We start from the raw sequence: 23195 nt of genomic DNA on the forward strand, positions 1-23195 counted from the left end.
ACAAATATTTTTAAAAGTATTTGTTCGAAATAAGTATTTGTAAAAAACACGTTATTTGTGCCTTTCCGAATACCGTATTCGGGTTCGGCTCCACCCCTAATATATATTAATGTTTACATTATATTTTTACATATAAAAAAATCTGTTAAATGATATCTATCAAATCTGACCAAAGATTCAACCTGTCCCTGAAGGATTTTTTCTCTGAAGGAAGGTCATCAAACTCACATCTAATTCCATCTCCTGACGTCTGCCTGTCACTGCCGTCGCCCCTGCTGGGTTATCGGCTGCTCTCGAGGGCCCGCTCGTGACCCCGGGGATGTGCGCACTTGTGTTGAACTAGCACGCAGCTGCTGTTTCGGGACTCTGTTGGTTTTGTCTGAAACATGTGCTTGATTCATTATTAGATTTCCGGGAAGTGAGAGTGTTTGCATTAGCAGAGCATTAGAAGTGACATCCTTTATGTCCTGGAATCTGGTGTAAAAATAGCGCACTCATAAAACGCTACGAGAGAAAAACATGTTTACAAAACAGCACATCTTCCATTCATTCATTTATTTATTCATGCAACCTTTCAGGCTCAATCATTGTATGCGTTTTCCCCAGTGCATTATTAAAGGGTTAGTTTACCCAAAAATCAACATTCTTCCATTACTTACTCATTTACCCAAATATCATTATCTTTTTTTCCAATACAATCAAAGCTGTATCCAGGGTCTGTCAAGCTCTAAAAAGCAACAAAGCAAGGAAAGTAAACAAAAAAGCATCATAAAAGTATGATGACACTTAAGCATAGTAATGAGAAGAATATGCAACTCCGGGGTCATGGGTTTGATTCCCTGGAAATGCATGAACTGATCAAATATATACTTTGCAATGCAAGTCGTAAATGCATAAATGGAAATGTAATTCCACTGAACGAAGGAAGAAAAATGTGACCCTGGATGACAAAACCAGTCACAAGGGTCAATTTAAATTTTTTTTTTTAGATATATATATCACATGAAAGCTGAATAAATAATCTTTCCATTGATGTGTGGTTTGTTATGATAGGACAATATTTGGTCGAGACACAACTATTGTAAATCTGGAATCTGAGAGAGCAAAAAAAAATTAAACATTGAGAAAATCTCCTTTAAAGTTGTGCATTTATGTTCACGATTGTGCTGCATTCACTCACAAAAATACATGTTTTATATATTTACGGTAGGAAATTTACTAAATATCTTCATGGAACATGATCTTTACTTAATATCCTAATGATTTTTGGCATAAAAGAAAAATGGATCATTTTGACCCATACAATGTATAGTTGGCTATTGCCACAGATATACCCGTGCGGCTCCAGACTGGGTTTGTGATCCAGGGTCATGTATGGGTTTGAAATATCATGAAATTTGGGAATTAAAGCCATGACCGTGATGTTGTTAGTGTCACGCTCGACTGTTTGAGCAATACATCTGATGTGTCTTTCTGAGAAACTAAAATCTGAATCGAAAAATCGTTCGTCACGTTAGCTCAGTAGAACCGTGCATTTTTGGTTTCATATTATTGTTTGTCTCAATCATTTTGGCCATGAATAGACTGGAAACTCAGTGACATTTCAAGTTTTCCCCCATTATTTGCTTGTGCATGTTTGCAGAAATGGACAGACGGCTTGCGGTCACTGATCCAGAACTCTCGAGCGAATAACGTGTGTCCGATGACCTGCCTGAGAAAACAGTGAGTGCCACCAGCCAGCACGTCTCAGCTAACACAAGATTTCATGAAGTATTCAAGGAAATGATTCCGCCAGCAGCCGTATACTTCAGTCTAATTACTTACATAAGCTAATCACCCAGAAAAACATCATTTAAAGCACAACTTATTTAAAGTATATTCTCGGTTGAAGTCAATGTGTGGAAAATTACCACTGATAAATAATTTCCTCTGATCCCTCAGTTTGTATAAACAAGCACAAGTCGTGTTTACAGTAATGCTCTTAAAGTGAAAGTCTATGACGTTCAAAAGCAGAAATATGAAACATCTATTAATTCCACAGGAAAATACATGTTTTTACGGCGTTTTTTTTTTTTTTTTAGGTGCGACTACTGTTGTATCTGAATCATGAACCGTTTATGACAATCTAAATGATTTGTATAATGCAGATGTGTCTTGTCACTTTCATGTTCTTGTTTGTCCTCGTGTGTGTGTGTGTGTTCTGATTTATTTCTGCAGTTGGATGCGGTTGTCATTTTTGACCAACGTGAATGGACAAATACCGGTCAGGAGGTACGTCCAGCCTTCTCATTAATGTGACGAGGTTTTTACATACTTTTGCTGATATTTGGTCATGCTTGCTGCACAGTAAGAGATCACATCTCTGTATATATTACAGTGATTATTGTTCATACAGTGAATAATAGACTAGAAAAATGTCTGAATGTTGAATTTGATAACAAAATATCACATTTCTGGTAACACTTTAGGTTAGGGTCCAATTCTCACTATTAACTAGTTGCCTATTAGCATCCATAATACTATGATATTGGCTGTTTATTAGTACTGTATTAATAAAGCACATAGTAATGCCTTATTCTGCATGACAATATACTACATTTCTTAATCCTAAACTTAAAGGGATAGTTTGGCCAAAAAATATATTTTCGGTAAACCCATGATTTACTCGCCCTCAAGCCGTTCGAGATGCATGTGTCAATCATTTTTCAGATGAAGACATTTTCAGTTATTTTAGAAAATGTCTTAGATCTTTCAGTGGTTATAATGTCAAGTTATGGGGTCCACCTCCTTCAAGTCCCAAAAATGTGCATGTGTCCTCCACAAAAGTAATTCATCCGGCTCCAGGGGGATAAACGAAGGCTTCTGAGGGTAACCCGTGCGGTTTTGTCGTAAAAATATACATATTAAACTTTATAAATGAAAATAACTGGCTTCCGGCAACGGTCGACGTGTGTTCACGGGAGATGGTTGCCGGCGTAGGACGTAGCGTAGGAAGCGTCGTGACGTAGAACGTAGAACTCAATATCCTCTTCTCTAATATCAAAATACTCCGACATTTTCTTTTAAATACATGTTTTTTAAATCGCGGAAATCCTGAGTGGAGTTTTGTTTTGCTCTCTGGCTGCGCTGTCACGTTCGTTCTACGCCTTGACGCTTCCTACGGTACGTCCTACGCCGGCAACCATCTCCCGTGAACACGCGTCGACCGTTGCCGGAAGCCAGGTATTTTCATTTATAAAGTTTAATATGTATATTTTTACGACAAAATCGCACGGGTTACCCTCAGAAGGCCTTCGTTTATCCCCCTGGAGCTGGATGGATTACTTTTGTGAAGGATGCATGCACATTTTTGGGACTTGAAGGAGGTGGACCGCATAACTTGACATTATAACCACTGAAAGATCTAAGACATTTTCTAAAATAACTGAAAATGTGTTCGTCTGAAAAATGATTGACACATGCATCTCGAACGGCTTGAGGGCGAGTAAATCATGGGTTTAATATCAGTTTTGGCCGAACTATCCCTTTAACAACTACATTGCTAACTATTAATAAGCAGTGATTATGAGTTTATCGAGGCAGAAGTTGTAGTTAATAGTGAGAATTGGACCCTAAACTGAAATGTGAGCTCATGTCTATATCTCTGTGTGTTTAGAAGATACAGTATATAAAGATGCACAATCCTGCTGTGTTTGAGAGACACTTGATCTATTGGAGGACATTCACATATTTAAAAGAGTGAAGTGTTGAATGTGTCTGATTTTCTTCAGTATCACCAGAACCTTTGCCTCGGGCAAGACGGAGAAGGGTATTTTCCAGGCACTGAAGGATCTCGGTTTACCCAGCGGAAAGGTGATTTTTAACAGCACACACTTTCTATCATCACATATATGAAGATCCAGGATAGAGATATTAACAATGATACAATTGTACAGATGTTGATGTGAGCCACATTGTTTTAGTTTGTCTTTACAGGTTTCCTGTGGGTGCTTATATTGGCATCGCCACGGCCATTACATATTTAAAACAGTAATATCCTATACTACACCTAAACTAGTCTTGGCAAACTATATATCATTTGAAAGCTTACAATCTCTAGTTTACATATTTGGTAACTGATTTTCAAATTAAAATACAAAGGAGCCATAATTTATCAATTTGCAACAATAATATGTTCATACTCCTGAGGCGTGTTCAGACCTTTATTTTGAAATAGTGATGAACATGAAAAATCATGAAAGAATGGTAGAAACCTCAGTTTGTTTTCATGCCAAGAGTTTAAAAGATAGCATCCATTCAATTCTTTTATAAAAAAAAGGTCTAAAAATGTTTTAAATATAAAGAAAACAATAATAGATTCAGCATTAGTGATGTGTCAGCGAGCTATAATGCACATACGTGATCTTTTGTGTTTCTTAGAGGTTGAATTCATTTCAAAATCTGCCAAACTTCCAACACTACTTCTGAATAAGACGTCTACTTCATAAATTGTATGAAAATTGTAAAAATAATGGTTCAGATCACTCAAACAACATATGGAAATGGAGGCGCCCTTATATGGGCAGTAATGTCAACTAGTGGAGAAGTGTGGTACTGCGCCCAAACTAAATCTCACTGAACGCTTATTTCAAGATATCAACCTAAAATTTAAAACACAACTTTTTTTTTTGCATTTTTAGAGTCCACCAGGCTTTGAAAATATATATTTTATATACAATATGAATAATAAAATGTTTAACATTGTACATTTTCATAAACTCAAACTTCTATAACTTTTAACTTTCTTAATCTATTTCACTTCTACAGCAATCTGACAAACAAGACCAATCTTGCATCTATATTCCAAAGCATTCTTGAATTACAACCGTTTTAGTTCGGAATGTGGATTTTCATGTCTATTAAAAAGAAAAGGGGTGTGCCGCTTAAGCGGTTAAAAGTCTCAAGTTTAGTTTGATTACATAGACTCGCAGTTTCACAGACAAGCTCTTAAGTCTAGTCCCAGACTAAAATACATGTTTGAGCTGTTTTCACTGAAAGCAACTTGCACTGACAAATCTTAAAATATATCAGTGGCATTGTTTCATCTCAAGATACACACACACCAGTAATGTTTCTAAGGCACGTTTATAAAAGCTTCCTAAATGTCCTAGTTGAACTAATCCTGGCTTAATCTAAACCCTGTCTGTGAAACAGGTCATAATAAAACAGGCTCACGCTTTCAGTTCACAGTAGATTGCTTATTGATCTACTGTTGATGAATTATGACAATGTTTACCATATGCTGTTTATGTTATATCTGCAAACACTCGCATTTCTAACAAGCGATACCAGGGTAACTGCTATATTTCTGCTGTCTCATAAGCGCCACCTGCTGTCAGAAAGTAGAATTGCATTTTTTAATTCAGCCGGTGGATTGAAAAGATAATTAATGCAATTTTAAATTCCAAACAATTATGACAATAATATATATATATATATATATATATATATGAAGACTTCAGATGCAAAAGCCTCTAAGTGACATCTGAAATTTTCTTCTAGAATGATCATTTTTATCAAGCTTGTATGTTTATGGTCAGTTATTGCACTTTGATGGCAATGAAAATTATCTATTAATTGTCATTAAAGTGAAATTTCAGATGGCACTTAGAGGCTTTTGCATCTGAATATATCATATAATCATATTTTACATGAATATAAATATAGTAATTTATCATTTTGACTTCCTTAAAAAAAAATTAAAGGCTGAAATGTGAGGTTTATCAGTTTATTAAACCCTGTTTTAGCATGATGATGATGAACTGAATATTAATGTTTACAGCATTACTGCACAGCACGCAATATGCAATTATTATATTCTACATTTGTCGTCACATGACCTCTTTATGCGGCATGTTTCTTTTTTGACAACACGCATGATACATGCAGCAATAGTTTTAGTCGTATTATGCTATTATGGTTACTAATGAATTGTAACCCATGTTTCTGATTGGAGGATATATGATTCATATTCATGTCTTTTAACAGAACGATGAAATTGAGCACGAGATCTTCACCTTTGACAAGTTCTACAGCCTGACGCAGAAGATCTGTCCCAGAACTGATATTGAAGAACTCTTCAGGAAATTGTAAGCATGCAACCTGCACTTTAGCTCTTTATTATTTTAAATATACAGTATATTAAATGAAATATGAGCAACAAATATAAAGCTTTATTATTCAAAACGTGTGAAATCTTACGAGGTATTGTGCGCTTATTGCTCGTCCAAACAAATGAAGTTTCTTTTAGTATTTTGATAAATTTGTAAATAGTAATTTTTACATTTTTATCTGTTATTAATATCTATTATAGTCATTATGAAGTTAAATCGACCCTCTTTTTCTTAACACATGGGATTTTATTCCTAAGAAAGTCTTAGTATTATGTGATTAAAATGTTTTATTCTTACCTTCGATTTTTCTTCTCCTTTCTTTTAATTTATTTTTTTTGTCTTAATAATACACACCACCAAAAATAAAAAATTAATAGATTAATAAATATTTTTTCATCTCCAAACAGAGAAAATGACCATTTCACATATTTATATCATGCACCTGTAATACATAATACTTAAATAATAATAATTTATCATTATATAAAATATTTCCATAATCTTTTTATCGAAATGTAATAACTTACACCTGCAAAATGATGTTTTCTTTGTAAATATGTCACATTATGTACGTGAAAACTTGTGAATGCCGTTTCATGCTGATTTTTAAGAACGAGATTCCTGATGATAATCTCTTCAGTGACCTACAGTAGTTTAGTGTCATGTTCGGTCGAGAGTTTTTCCCACGAGCTGCACAACACTAAACTAAACAGTGTTATATTTATACATGCATTGCCTGAGGAGCTGTAATATTAAACCATTAATCTAACTCGACTGAATGAGAAACATGTAGTGGAGCGAGCCGTGAAACCTACGTGAATGGAGTGACATCACGGATAAATCCTTCACTGGAACAACAGAAACTTAGGGGCGGCTCGATACCACTTTTTCATGTCCGATACCGATACCACACACTTGAGTATCTGTCGATACCGATCGATACCGATACAATACCATATATTCCACACTATAGCTGACATGATAACTTAATACAGGGTTCCCACGGGTCCTTGAAATCCTTGATAGTTTGTGAATTGGAAAAAAAGAATTCAAGGCCCTGGAAAGTTTTTGAAAACGATCATAAGTCCTTGAAAGTGCTTGAATTTATTTTGTGCAGGAAGTTTTCTGGAAAAAAAATCCATATTATTCCCTCCGGTCCGCTAATGTGTTACTTCGGCAACACTTTGTGGCCTATACGTACTAGCTTGCTTGATTTACGTTAGTTACGCGCATTTACGCGCTTCGTTAAAAGAGAAGTTCACTTGAAAATGAAAGTTAGCCCATGATTTACTTCTCCTCAAGCCACCCTAGCCTTTATACAGTATAGGGAGCTACACAGTTGGTCACAGGACATTACAAGTGTTTATTTTTTTAACGCCTCCAAATGGCACTTTTCTCACTTCAAACTTTTTTTAAAGGCTTCCACCTTTAATGTGAAAATAAAAAAAAATATTTTTTATATATATATTAGTTCAAATGGGGAAAAAAATAGCTCATAAAATTTTTATAAATATTGCGTAGTATCATAAAATCCCTTCAAAATTCAAAATAATCCAAAAATATTATTGAACAAAAAAATATTATTGAAAAAAAAATTCCTGGGGGGAAAAAATAAGTTGCATGTCAAGGCTTCGGTCACTTTTGACTGCGACAGAGCCAAGTGTGACCCCTAAATGAAGATGACTAGAGGGTTGGGTCCTTGAATTTTAGGCTATTGGACCTGGAAAGTCCTTGAAAGGTCCTTGAATTTGAGGTTAACCAAGTTATGGGAACCCTGTTAATAATTAAGTCCCTCCAGGCACGTTTTCTTAAAAAATGTGATGGAATATGCGGGATATTTATGCAATTTTATGCGATGAAATTGCGGGAACTTGCAAAAATTGCGGGAACGTGCAAAAACTGCGGTTTGATGAAAAAGAGAAAAACATTTTTTTCCCCCAACACCCTATTCACTAGGCTACTACTTTAATGTAAGGAGTCATTTCTTATTACTTCCTATGATAAGCAAGCATACTACCTCACATAAAGTGCTGGGAATATTTAAGTTCTCATCTTGTTTTATTTCAGACCTTAATAAACACATGGCTCAAACTTACAAAACATTGATGAGTCGAACAAGTTCTGTAGCTTTACAAAATGAATATGCTACAACCTCTGTAAAAATGACAAAGTGGCAAAGTGGTTGTCCAGCGTCGACTTCCGCCTGTGGTCCAAATATGAAGGAGGTTTTATGCATGTTTATGACAACTGTCATTAAGTGTCATTCGCTCAATTATGACATTTTTAATGCAAATATGACATTGTTCGAGATGTCTTTATGACAATTTGACATAAACCATTACATCATAACCTGTCAGTGTCTTTGTCATGACAACTTGATATTACCAAGAAAACATAACCTGTCATAAACATGACATAGCAGATTAATTATCAATAATTAATTATCAAACTTGATAGATTAATGATCAATCTAGCTTCAGTAGTTAAACTACTTAATGTCGTTAAATTACATTTCAATGACAAATTCAATTTCAAATTCATGACACAGTTATAATGTCCTCATGACAGCCGATGTCAAAACCAACCACATGACAGTTTAATGCAATGATAACCCATAAAGATAAGTGGTTTCTTAAGTTTGATCATTAATCTGCTATGTCATGTTTATGACAGGTTATGTTGTCTTGGTAATATCAAGTTGTCATTACCAAGACACTGACAGGTTATGATGTATTGGTAATGTCAAGTTGTCATAACAAAGACATCTCAAACTATGTCATATTTGCATTAAAAATGTTATAATAGAGCGAATTACACTTAATGACAGTTGTCATAAACATGCATAAAACCTCTTCATATTTATAACATATGTCATGATTATGAAGGTGTCATGTCAGTCTCAATGCACACCCCTTCAAGTAAAGTGTTACCCAATAATTTTAGATAATACTCATATTACTTCTCTCCAAACGGGCTGAACGTCACATCGCCAAATACATTGAAATAATAATGTTTCCTTATGAGTTGTACATTTTCCAGATATCCGGAGCAGAAACATATCTGAAGTTTACATGTGCTGCTTTTCTTTTCAGCAGTGGAGACAAAAGCGACTATTTAAGCGTCGACCAGTTAGTCCACTTTTTGAACGAAGTAAGCAATGTTTTCTTTTATTAACTTTTAATATCCTGTGCATGTCATCCGAGTTCATGCATCCTGAAGGAACAATACACATTAGATCATATATGATTTTAACATTTGCTCTTCTTTTGAAGTCTTTATTCTTCACTTCTTCAAAGACTTTGTGCATGTGTGTATATTAGAGAAATAAGCTGTTAACACATTTCCTGGGACTCTTGATCTAGTGAATAATGTAACCTGCAGGGTTTCTGTCTCTTGTGTAGAATCAGAGAGATCCACGTCTCAATGAAATCCTCTTCCCGTTCTTTGACTGTAAATGCGCTTTCCAAATCATAGAGCGATACGAACCTGACGAGACACTGAAGATGAAAGGTGTGTGTTATGTTTATATCTCACTGTATGTTACTAATGTCTTTTTTGTGTGTGCAACATGTCTTATATTATTATATGGCTCTCTTGAATACTTGATTGTGATTGGTCAGGGCTGGCATTGTACAGTCAATACATAATATATTAATGTAATTGACAGTTGTTCAAGGCCATTTTTTTTTTTTTTTTTACAAAATCAAATAATTTAGGCCTAGTTTATTTATTTATTATACACTCTGTTTAATAATATACTGGTGAAACTGGAAAAATGAGAATATGGTGCAAAAGTTCATTTATTTCAGTAATTCAACTTAAAAGGTGAAACTAATATATTATATAGACTCATTACATGCAAAGTGAGATATTTCAAGCCTTTATTTGTTATAATTTTGATGATTATGAAAACCTTTTCACAATATTCAAATTTTGAATTTGGGGTTTTCATAATCTGTAAGCCATAATCATCAAAATTATAACAAATAAAGGCTTGAAATATCTCACTTTGAATGTAATAAGTCTATATAATATATTAGTTTCACCTTTTAAGTTGAATTACTGAAATAAATGAACTTTTGCACCATATTCTAATTTTTACAGTTTCACCTGTAAAATGTACTCATTATTAATTTCTGATTATGCAAATCCAGTTTTGTGATCTTGCAGCGCCCTCTAGTGTCGAAGTACAGTAACTTACAGATATTAAACTGTCTTAAACGTGTGTGTGTGTGTGTGTGTGTGTGTGTGTGTGTGTGTGTGTGTGCGTGCGTGTGTGTGTGTGTGCGCGTGCGTGTGTGTGTGTGTGTGTGTGTGTGTGTGCAGGTCTGATGTCATGTGACGGATTCTGTCGGTATCTGATGTCTGATGAGAACGCTCCTGTGTTTCTGGACCGGCTGGAGGTTTATCAGGAGATGGATCATCCGCTGTCTCATTACTTCATCAACTCGTCCCACAACACTTACCTGAGCGGCAGACAGTTCGGAGGAAGGTCTTCAGTGGAGATGTACAGACAGGTTCTGCTGACCGGCTGCAGGTACACATCAGTCATATTTCCCAGAACACTTCATTATTTATTCATGTGGTGCTTTTACATGGCTAGCAATTAACTTGCATTAATAACAATAACATTAACAAACATCAATAACAAATATTATTTCATCATTGAGATCATTTGTTAATGCGACTTTTAAATAATAAAAATGACCATTCATCAACTTTGATTGATATATGTTGATTCATAAATGTGATTGTACATCTATTAGTCTGTAAACCATTATATATTACTAGAAAATGCCTTATCAGTTACTGTTATTATTCAGTGTTAATACATATTTAAAAATGCTATAATTTTATATAATATATATTATTTTTTTATGGGTATTTTAAAATAAACTTTTTAATAACTTTCTTTAAAAACAAACATTATTCTGTTATTATGAGGTCATTTGTTATACACTTTTTTTATTGCAAAAAATAACATTCAGCAACTTTGATTCATGTTTTTGATTCATAAATGTGATATATTAATCTATAAAACAATATATATATTATTTAAAGATTTCTTATCAGTTACCATTTGCTTCCATTTGATAAAATATAGATTATAACAGAAATGAGAATGCTTTGTTTGTTGCATTTCAAATAACATTTATTTGTTTGTTTGGATATTTTTTTTAATGAGTAACTATGAATTTTCATTTATAACTTTCTTGAAAAACAAACAATATTGCATTATTTTGATAGAATTTGATAATAATAATTTCATTATCACATTGATACATCTATTATTACAAAGTATTATCAAATATTATAAAACCTGCCATTTGACAGAATATAAATTCTAACAAAAATTAGAAAGTGAACAAGGATATTTTACTGCCATTATATTTTGAATAATGGCTATGTGAAAAAAGGAAATATAATAAAGTGTATGTTTACATGAACACATAGTTTGTAATTTTGCCTCTTATGCAATTTTGCTTCTTACTGTAGGTTGTTGATGTATAGATGGTTTTACTTCAAAACAAGACAATATTAATAAAGAATGTAATTTTTGCAGCATATGTTAAAATTGATGCAAAGTAACGTCTGCCATTTTGAATGTATTGTTGGCGGTGTCTGAGACGAGCCGTGTTGTTGTGCTGGCAGGTGTGTCGAGCTGGACTGCTGGGACGGAAAAGGTGAAGATCAGGATCCCATAATCACTCACGGCAAGGCCATGTGTACAGACGTCCTGTTCAAGGTGAACACACACACACACACACACACTTCTTGTTTCAGAATGTTCCAGAACAATCTTATGTGATAAGATAGTCAAGTAAATATACCAATCAGTATGAATGCCTTGTTTGTTAAAGGAGAACTTCGGTCAATTTTAACATTGAGCTCAATTTTTAGTAAATTTGGAGTGCTGTCAATACAGAGAAAACCTGTTTTCGGTCGAAGTCCAAAGTAGTCGATTGTCGAGTTCACGCGCGTGATCATTTGTAACTAAACCTATGCGCGTGAACTCGACAATCGACTACTTTGGACTTCGACCGAAAACAGGAACTAAATACAGGTATGTGCGCTTGTTGAATTAACATCATTTTTATTCATATCTTTCACATCTACTGCAGTCAGATTCACTCGTGTTCACTCTGAAGGAATCACTCAACATGGCTGGGCACTTGTAATGACACATCAAGGATGATAAGAGAAATAAAAGCAGGTTTAAAATTTGCCCCATTCAAGTCAACAGGGTGCAAATTTTAAAAAGAGGATAACACAGTGTAGGCAACACCGATTTTTGTCGTTGTTCTCTGTATTGACAGCACTCCAAATTTACTAAAAATTGAGCTCAATGTTAAAATTGACCGGAGTTCTCCTTTAACATGTGACCCTGGATCACAGCACCAGTCTGGAGCCGCACGGGTATATCTGTGGCAATATTCAACTATGCATTGTATGGGTCAAAATGATCCATTTTTCTTTTATGCCAAAAATCATTAGGATATTAAGATCATGTTCCATGAAGATATTTAGTAAATGTCCTACCGTAAATATATAAAACATGTATTTTTGTGAGTGAATGCAGCACAATCGTGAACATAAATGCACAACTTTAAAGGAGATTTTCTCAATGTTTACATTTTTTTTGCTCCTCAGATTCCAGATTTACAATAGTTGTGTCTCGACCAAATATTGTCCTATCCTAACAAACCATACATCAATGGAAAGCTTATTAATTCAGCTTTCAGATGATGTATAAATCTCAATGTTCAAAAATGGACCCATGTGACTGGTTTTGTGGTCCAGGGTCACATTTAGACTGAAAAACATTTACAGTATGTTATATGCAGGACGTCATTCAGGGAATTAAAGAGACGGCCTTCATGACATCTGAGTATCCTGTGATTCTGTCCTTCGAAAACCACTGCACGTACGTATGTGCTTTATTAATCAGAACAATTTATCCAGGTCCTCATTAATATCTCACAAACTATGTAAAGAAATGCTCAATAAACACACTGTACTGTCACCTTTCTGTCAGGAAACATCAGCAGTATAAACTGGCGCGCTACTGTGAGGACATCTTTGGAGATTTTCTCCTTAAACAGCCGTTAGATGATTTCCCAGTAAGTGTGTTTGTGTTTCATTGTGTGTAAACACAATATTGAGTGTGTGTTTTATTCAAGAGCTCGTAACACAGTTACCTGCTAATGTCTCTCTCAGATGGAGGCCGGATGTCCGCTGCCGTCTCCAAACGAGCTCCGAGGAAAAATCCTCATCAAGAACAGAAGATTAAAACCTGACGTGGAAAAAAGTAGTGATATTCATTTTAATATTTAATATTAATTTTTGATATTAACACCATAGTTACTGCGTGTAATTAATATGGCATCTATTTCTTTCAACTTTGAAAAAAGTAGCAACTATATTTGTATCTTTTTTTGAAAAAAGTTTGAGTTTTTTTCTCTCTCTGACTCTGGTCATCATAACTGAAGTAAAGGTGTGTTCACACCATGTTGGAATTACCGTAATTATGAGATTCCGACTTAGAACTCGTAATTACAACTTGTAAACTCTGAATTTTCTGAGAGCTCCGTCACGGGTTGTCATCTCGTTATTACAACATGCTGTAAATACTATGGTATTTTGGCAGAAACCATGGTAAATTGTATTTTTGTTTGGGAAGTACCGTATTTTCCGGACTATAAGTCACTCTGGAGTATAAGTCGCTCCGGAGTATAAGTCGCTCCGGAGTATAAGTCGCTCCGGAGTATAAGCCGCTCCGGACTATAAGTCGCTCCGGAGTATAAGTCGCTCCGGAGTATAAGTCGCTCCGGACTATAAGTCGCTCCGGAGTATAAGCCGCTCCGGACTATAAGCCGCTCCGGACTATAAGTCGCTCCGGAGTATAAGTCGCTCCGGACTATAAGTCGCTCCGGACTATAAGTCGCTCCGGAGTATAAGTCGCTCCGGAGTATAAGTCGCTCCGGAGTATAAGTCACTCCGGACTATAAGTCGCTCCGGAGTATAAGCCGCTCCGGACTATAAGTCGCTCCGGAGTATAAGTCGCTCCGGACTATAAGTCGCTCCGGACTATAAGTCGCTCCGGAGTATAAGTCGCTCCGGAGTATAAGTCGCTCCGGAGTATAAGTCGCTCCGGAGTATAAGTCGCTCCGGACTATAAGTCGCTCCGGACTATAAGTCGCTCCGGACTATAAGTCGCTCCGGACTATAAGTCGCTCCGGAGTATAAGTCGCTCCGGAGTATAAGCCGCTCCGGACTATAAGTCGCTCCGGAGTATAAGTCGCTCCGGAGTATAAGCCGCTCCGGACTATAAGTCGCTCCGGAGTATAAGTCGCTCCGGAGTATAAGTCGCTCCGGACTATAAGTCGCTCCGGAGTATAAGCCGCTCCGGACTATAAGTCGCTCCGGACTATAAGTCGCTCCGGAGTATAAGTCGCTCCGGACTATAAGTCGCTCCGGACTATAAGTCGCTCCGGAGTATAAGTCGCTCCGGAGTATAAGTCGCTCCGGAGTATAAGTCGCTCCGGAGTATAAGTCGCTCCGGACTATAAGTCGCTCCGGAGTATAAGTCGCATCAGTCAAAAAATGCGTCATGAAGAGGAAAAAACATATATAAGTCGCACTGGACTATAAGTCGCATTTATTTAGAAATTTATTTCACAAAATCCAAGAACAGACATTTAATCTGGAAAGGCAAGTTATTCAACTACACAACAGCACACAGAACAACAGCTGAATAGTGTCCGGTGTGTTAGCGTAACACATTAACAGTTATTCAGCGACACAATAGCATAAAGAACATATAGCCTACAGTATCTGGGAGGCTGAATAGGTTAAATTAACATCAGAGAGTCCAACAAGTTACCGGTCAGCAAGTTCACCAAGCTCCCAATCTCATTCCTCAACACTGAATCCATTGAGTTCTTCCTCGGTGTCGCTTCTGAACAACTCCCCTAACTAGAGCGCCCTCTCGCGGCTGTAGACGGTAATGTTTTCTCCTGGTTCATCTCAGTCAGTATGAATTCATTTTGATATATAAGTCGCACCTGAGTATAAGTCGCAGGACCAGCCAAACCATGAAAAAAAAGTGTGACTTATAGTCCGGAAAATACCGTAGTTACATTGCCAGTATATCAACAAACTTAATTCTCAAGGTCCTCATAAAAAACTGATGTGTATTTAATGAGTCAAACATGGTTTTAAATCCACAGAACAGCTGGAGCACTTCAGGAAGCACATGGAGGCCGGAGAGCCCAGCATCTCCACCAACATGTCTGAAGATGAGAATGAGGAGGAGACGTCCACCGGTGAGGAAGAGCCATTAAACGGGACCTATTATGACCTCTTTTTACAAGATGAAATATAAGTCTCGGGTGTCTCCACAGTGTGTCTTTGTGAAGTTTCAGATCAAAATACCCCACACATCATTTATTATAGCATGTTGTTAACCCCTTATATTGGCATAGGCCATTATATATTTAAAACAGTAATATCCTATACTAAACCTAAAATAATCTTGACAAACTATTTATCATTTGAAAGCTTACAATCTCTAGTTTATATATTTGGTGACTGATTTTCTAAATAAATTACAGAGGAGCCGTAATTTATCAATTTGCAACAAGAATATTTTCATTCTCCTCAGGCGTGTTCAGACCTTTATTTTAAAATCGTGATGAACATGAAAAATCATGAAAGAATGGTAGAAACCTCAGTTTGTTTTCATGCCAAGAGTTTAAAAGATAGCATCCATTCAATTCTTTTAGAAAAAAAGGTCTGAAAATGTTTTAAATATAAAGAAAACAATAATAGATTCAGCATTAGTGATGTGTCAGCGAGCTATAATGCACATACGTGATCTTTCTGTTTCTTAGAGGTTAAATTTATTTCAAAATCTGCCAAACTTCCAACACTACTTCTGAATAGGATGTCTACTTCATAAATTGTATGAAAATTGTAGAAAAAATGGTTTAGATCACTCAGACAACATATGGAAATGGATGCGCCCTTATATGGGCAGTAATGTCCACTAGTGGAGAAGTGTGGTACTGCGCACAAACTAAATCTCACTGAACGCTTATTCTCCAGGTTTTGAAAATATATATTTTATATAAAATATGAATAATTACATTTTTAACATTGTACATTTTTATAAAATCAAACTTCTATAACTTTTTTTCTGTTTAACTTTCTTAATTTATTTCACTTCTACTGTCTTCTTTAAAACAAGACCAATCTTACATCTATATTTCAAAGCATTCTTGAATTACAACCATTTAAGTTCGAAATGTGCATTTTCATGTTTAAAAAAGGGTGCCGCTTAAGGGGTAATGCCCCTTTTTGGCTGAAAGCACAAACACACTGTTCTCGTGTGTATCTTTAAATGCAAATGAGCTGCTGCTCCCCGCCCCCTTTCCAGAAGAGGGCGGAGCCTTGTGCGACTCAGGGGAGGAGCTAAGCTAACAGCACGATGTATAAAAAATGCGAACGCAAATTTTGAGATTTATGGGAATATAAAAAAGGTGTGTGTGGATTTGTACCATTATAGAGTGGTTGTGTAACACTGCTGACACACATTTATGTTCAAACACCATGCAAAATGCAAAGCACATCCTCTCATTTCAGTCTGTACCTGGCCATACAATGATCATATGCTATTATTTATGATGATATATTGTGATTATTTGCTTGGTGGCAATACTTTTAAACTAGAGGTAGTCTATAATCTAAGTTTTTATATGCTAAGTTTCCTTGCATACTAATAACAAATAACTACATTTATCCAAAGTGTCATTACATTCATGCTAGTCAGTTTTTCAATTAATTACTTCCCTGTCAATCTGCCAACTACTGCAGTTTAAAATATTATAAAAGCTTCTAGTTACGGTGTGTAAAAGGGTCATGTATTTCTGCATATTCTACTACATTTAATTTAGATGTTCATGACTATTTTTCACTCTCTCTCAATAACATGCTGTTATTATCGGTAACTAAAACTATAAAAAATATTGCTTGTTAATTGCAATAAAGCAGAAATAAAATATCAATATTAGATTAAAAAACGTAAACTTGAAAAACTTTTGAAATGTTGCCTTGGCAATTAACTGAAATAAAATAAGTTTCAGTACTAAAATTACTATCAAAATAGTATAAATATTAATAAAAAATAATGCTAAATAGAAATATAAGGAAAACTAATAAAAATGACAGCAACATAACACATTTACCAAAACTTAAATTAGAATGACAACTGAAAATATAAAAATACTGAGGAAGAAAAACTGAAAATATATATTCAGCATTTTATTATATAAAAATGAAAATGTAAAAATACAGCTAATTTTAAAATATGAATAAATACTGTAATAGTGTGTAGATAATTTAACTGGAGGATTACTAACTCATTTTTAACTGGATGATTTGTACTGTATGCAAATAATTCCCATCATATCCTTTGCATAATGGTATATTTGGAATATTTTTTTTATCATGTCACCTTAAAGTATTCTTATTTTTTGTCTGTATTTTGAAGTATTGTATTGATTCAGTTTTTTGTTGAGTACTGTATTTTGTTAATCTTCAGCAGAGCTGTTAAACGAAGCTCATCCCGAGCGGATTCACGGATGTCTGATCACTGAGGATGAGGAGGAGAATCGGGAGGAAGAGGTGCTGCTCAGACCCAGAAAGGTAATTCACACACAAATCAACATTTACTCACGCTTGTATCCTTCCGATTCGCTGTTATTTGTTTTGATGGGAAAAAGGGGATTTTTCAAAAAGAGTCTTAGGTTATTTTGAAAAACGGAGACATTTCCCTTCGTTTAGACGCAAACGGAGAATTCGCCTCTGAAAACGATTCTTTCTAAAAACTCCGGCCAGAGTGGAGATTTTGGAAAACTTAGTTTGCACGTTTGCATGTAAACTGAGGAAAACTGAGTTTTAGGCAGCCGACGTCACAGCATGTGACTATTTTCTGGATTCTGATTGGCTAACGTGTGCTTGAGCTTCTCGTTACACTGCCACCTACAGGTTTGGCATGCTCTTGACGGCATATACACGGTTTCGTGTAAACGAACACTTTTCTGAAAACTGACAGGTGTGCACGATGTTATTTTTGAAAACGGAGAGGGGTGAAATGTCCGTTTATGAAAAAAGCCATCCACGTGTAAACGTATTAAAAATGCCGATACCGATAGTTTGGAAAATGCCTAATATCGGTCGGGCTCTACACTGAAGCACCAACAGACTTTTTTTCGGGATCTTTGGAGGACTGAGTAGATTGTTGCTTTAAATTTAATATCTAAATTTCTATAATTAATTTTAAAAAGTGCAGGAAAAGTGCATGTCGTCTGTTTGGTGCGCACCGTGGTCCGGGGGAGGTTTCACACCTGTCATTTTGATTCGGATCAAACTGAAAAGTCAGAAAATCCGGACCAAACAGGGTAGGAGTGAATTTAAAGAACCACTTCTGGGCCGGTGAGATTGGCCTGGACGGTAGGGGTGGGAAAAAAAAAACGATTCTTAGATGCATCGCGATGCGGACGTGGACGATTCTGAATCGATTCACAAATGCCAAAAATCGATTTTCAAAAAAAAATCGTTTTTTTTTTTTTTTTTTTTAAATCGATAATAACGGAATATAGACGGAACGCAAAAGACGGAACTCTGAAGCGTGGAAACAATATTGTCAAAGCTTCCACCCGGCTCGGAAAGGGCAAAGCGCATTACACAATCAATCGCAACTTTTATTGCCAAGGATTTGCGTCCAGTCGTTGAGAACCAGGGCTTTCGCGCTATGTTGCACACTTTGGAGCCGAGATACAACGTCCCATCTCGGAGATATTTTACAGACACAGCGATCCCCACACTCTACAACAAGACCAAAACCGAAGTCATGGAATCACTGAAGAAAGCGGGTAGGATAGCTGTAACATGTGATGCGTGGACATCCGTATTTTATGTTAATAGAGATTCAGAATATGTTGAAGTTTGTTATAATTTGTTATTGTTGTGATTTTTACTGTAGTGAATTTACTGTTGTGAAATGGAAAATCAATAATCGAGAATCGAGAATCGTTAATAATCGAAAATCGACTGTAATCGAATCGGGACTTCAATAATCGTAATCGAATCGAATCGGGAAATCAGACAGATTAACCACCCCTACTGGACGGACACAACACACATTTTCATCTTATGTGTATTGTTGTCATGTTTCTCTGGTGTTTGTTTTGCAGGCGGGCGAGACGAATGTGGCGGATGAACTCGCATTGATTCAGTCGTACACGTATGTGGCGGCCACTACTAACATCCACCCGTATCTGTCCAGTATAGTCAACTACGCTCAGGCCGTGAAGTTCATAGGCTTTGATGAAGCCGAGGGCAAGTACATTTTGCACTAAAAAGACATTAGCCACATATCCAAATATTTAACTGGAATATCGCATAAAACATTTGTGGATAAAGCACATTTCCATCTCATCTGTTCAAAAAAAATCATCACTAAAATCATCACTTCCTGCGATGCCATTGGTCCACTGGTTAGTCCAGTTATCCAATCACAGCTGACGCTGAGGGGGTGTCACCTGATTTATTCAGTAAATGCATGCACATGACTTCTCATCAGATAAAAAAATAAATAAAGATTTGTATACAAATTTTTTTTATTTATCCACATCTTGGCTTTTCCATCCAGCACTTTTTAAAATACAATATCCCAAAATTTGCATAAAAATAGGTGGATGGAAATATGTTTATAGTTAGGCCTGAAACATATTCTACACAAGTGTTATTTTAATATTATTTATGTAGTCTTATAATTTATATATGAATAAAATATAGAGGTAACATCATAGATATGTTTATTTTATTTGTGAATTTTTATTACATTTATTAAATTTAATCTGTTTTATTTAATAACAAATTTAATCATATCATTAAAATTAAATGTACCGGTAGTTTCTCTTTATTTTTTTATTTGTGAATTTATAGAGGTAATATCATAGTTTTGTTTATTTTGTTTGTGAATTTTATTTTTAATTATTACATATTTAGTAGCAAGTTAAATCATGTCATTAAAATAAAATGTTTAGTTTTTTTATTTAATTATTTTTTACTTTTTTATTTGTACATTTATTGTCATTTACATTTATTTCATGACATTTTCATTATTTTTTTTTATTAGTGAATTCATTTTATTATATTTATTTGTATTACATTTAAATATGTTAGTTGTTAGAAAATGAAATATTAGAAATTAAATGCTAACCTCTGAAGATTTAATGCCTTTTAATCTCCTCTAGATTTTAGATTTAAATAAAATAAGGTTGAGGTAATATCAGTTTTGTTTATTTATTAGCTTATTAAATTATATATATATATATATATATATATATATATATATATATATATATATATATATATATATATATATCATAGTTTCTCTCTTTTTTTATTTGTGAATATTTTTTATTATTATTAAATGTTCATTTTCATTTTTTATTAGTACATTTTTTGGAATTAAATTTTTCATTTGAAATTGCTTAATTTTTTTAGTAATTGTGTTACGTGCTTCTGTCATTAACATTTATGTTGTTTCAGTTTTAGCTTTTATTCAATTCTACTTAGTAATTTTTAGTGATTAAACAATTCACTTCAGATAAAGTTTTTCATCTGATATTGCTATATTTCTTGATTCTTGATTGAATCTTGATTTCAAATATTGTTCTAGAATTTCATATTAAATGAATGTTTCAAATATTTTTAGTAAGTGAAGACAGATTGTATCTACAGGAGTGTTTCCATCACACAGGACTGTTAGATCACCTCCACATCTTCTCTGTTTGTCCACAGAAAACAATATTCATCACAACATGTCTTCCTTCAACGAGTCTGTCGGTTTGGGATATTTAAGGACAAACGCCATCGAATTCGTGAAGTATCCTTTCTATTGCGTGCTAAGCCACGTCTCATGCTCTAAAACATCCGAATGTCCATCTTATGGGTCAAAAACAGACACTTTATCTGCTTATCTGTCACTTATGAATAATGTATTCTCATATAAGAGTTAAAGTGAGTGTTTGTCTGACCATGTGACCGGCCACAAACGGGTGTCTCATTTTAAAAACATGTATTAGGTATTATTCATGTCTTTACATGTTACACTGTAAAATATTATATGGTGCAGCTTTAACTTGATATTTTGTTTTCTTTCATGAGTTTTTGCTGTTGAAGTTGTAGTTTACTTCTCTGTTCCCAGGGGGCGTGTGAGTGCACAAAATAAGATTGATGCTTGGAAACAGTTTGCAGTATTTTTTAAAAAAAGTTTGCAAGTACAGTTTTAATGCCTAGATTTTAGATTTGATTTTCAAATAAAATATATAAAAAAATACATGGCAATATCAGTTTTCATAAGTGAATTTATTTTTATTTATTAAATTTATTTTATTGCATTATTTAATTATTTTAGTTGTTAGCTGATTAAAAATCAGCAATTACAAATTTTCTGGATTTTAGATTGGGAAAAAAATATAGAGGTAATATCATAGTTTCATTTATTTTATTATGTGAATTTTAATTTTATTACATTTATTACATCTAATTGTCATTAGCAAATTAAATCATATCATTAAAATAAAATATCGTACTTTTTCTTTTTTCTTTTATTTCTTTTTTATTTGCGAATTTACATAGAGGTAATATCATACATTTGTTTATTTTGTTCGTAAATTTTTATTTTATTTATAAAAACTATTTATTAGCAATTTAAATCATCATTTAAAATAAAATATCATAGTTTCATCATCTTTTTTTATTTATTTTTTAAACTTTTTTTATTTCTGAATTTATTTTCATTTATATTTATTTTATAACATTTTTAAATGTTTTTATTATTGAATTTATTTTTATTGATTACATATATTTTATTACATTTAGTTTAATACTGAACCCTAAAGTTTTAATTCCTTTTAATCACCTCTAGATTTTAGAGGTTAGAGGTGAATAAAATATTGAGGTAATGTCATAGTTTTGTTTATTTATTAACAAATTAAATCATATCAATAAAATAAAATATCATAGTTTCTCTTTTTTATTTTATTTGTGAATTATTATTAATTTTTTTGTGAATTCATTTTTATTTATTAAAATTATTTTATTACATTTAAATATTTTAGCTGTTTGCAAATTAAATATTATAAGTGTAATACTGAACCCTAAAGTTTTAATGCCTTTTATTCACCTTTAGATTTGGGCTCTTTTTGGAGTATTTTGTTAATAAGTGGCCCAAAAATTACTTGGACATTTTTAAGTCACACCGATTCTCTTGATTAATAAAGAACACAAGAATAAATCAAGTATGATCTTTTTTTAAACGCTGCAGGATCTGTTATCATCATTCAAAATTATGAAGAAAAGAATGGCTGGTGAAGAAATGGCTTTTTGATCTGTGTCTTTTAATCAGCCGGTGTTTTTGGTGATTTTTAGAAGATGTATGAAGTCAGACTGTGTGTGTGTGTGTGTGTGTGTGTGTGTGTGTGTGTGTGTGTGTGTGTGTGTGTGTGTGTGTGTGTGTGTGTGTGTGTGTGTGTGTGTGTTGGGTCCTTGAAACTAAGAGGAAAGCTTCAGAAACGCATGAGAAGAAAAGCCTGACTGAGGGTCTGGAGGTTTATAATGAGAGATCCGTCATATCTCTGTTCTCATCCAAAAGAGTGACTTTCAAAGAGCGTTTGTACTGTGAAAACAGCAGACCTGCAGTGTGAGGATGCCTTCAAGGATGAAGTTTAAAGTGTGCCGCTCTAAGAGCCAAAAATCCCCGAAACCTTTCCGCCTGAGTTTCCTTGAATGAGATGCGCAGCTACAACAAGCGTCAGATGAGTCGCATCTACCCTAAAGGAGGACGAGTGGACTCCAGTAATTACATGCCACAGATCTTCTGGAACGCCGGCTGCCAGATGGTGTCTCTGAACTTCCAGACTCCAGGTGAACTGCAGACCACACACACGCACGCACACACACACACACACA

General features: G+C 34.5%; 1 protein-coding gene across 4 annotated transcripts in view; it reads left to right on the plus strand.

Annotated features, from left to right (window-relative positions):
* plcb4a (phospholipase C, beta 4a) overlaps positions 1-23195 on the plus strand; it is a 78005-nt gene that overhangs the window by 15310 nt on the left and 39500 nt on the right. For 2 of the 4 annotated variants that reach the window (XM_079633618.1, XM_079633619.1), the window contains exons 6-21: positions 1643-1722; positions 2218-2271; positions 3771-3852; positions 6028-6128; positions 9245-9302; positions 9554-9662; positions 10479-10689; positions 11805-11898; positions 12998-13077; positions 13189-13273; positions 13371-13461; positions 15383-15478; positions 17755-17858; positions 19409-19553; positions 21024-21108; positions 23026-23150. In XM_079633618.1, the coding sequence (XP_079489744.1) occupies positions 1643-1722; positions 2218-2271; positions 3771-3852; positions 6028-6128; positions 9245-9302; positions 9554-9662; positions 10479-10689; positions 11805-11898; positions 12998-13077; positions 13189-13273; positions 13371-13461; positions 15383-15478; positions 17755-17858; positions 19409-19553; positions 21024-21108; positions 23026-23150 (1600 nt within the window). The remainder of the gene's footprint in view (positions 1-1642; positions 1723-2217; positions 2272-3770; positions 3853-6027; positions 6129-9244; positions 9303-9553; positions 9663-10478; positions 10690-11804; positions 11899-12997; positions 13078-13188; positions 13274-13370; positions 13462-15382; positions 15479-17754; positions 17859-19408; positions 19554-21023; positions 21109-23025; positions 23151-23195) is intronic. The other 2 variants (XM_079633620.1, XM_079633621.1) reach the window with 1 other exon arrangement.

Source organism: Phoxinus phoxinus (assembly GCF_949152265.1).
Source record: "Phoxinus phoxinus genome assembly, chromosome: 13".
Lineage (NCBI taxonomy): Eukaryota > Metazoa > Chordata > Actinopteri > Cypriniformes > Leuciscidae > Phoxinus > Phoxinus phoxinus.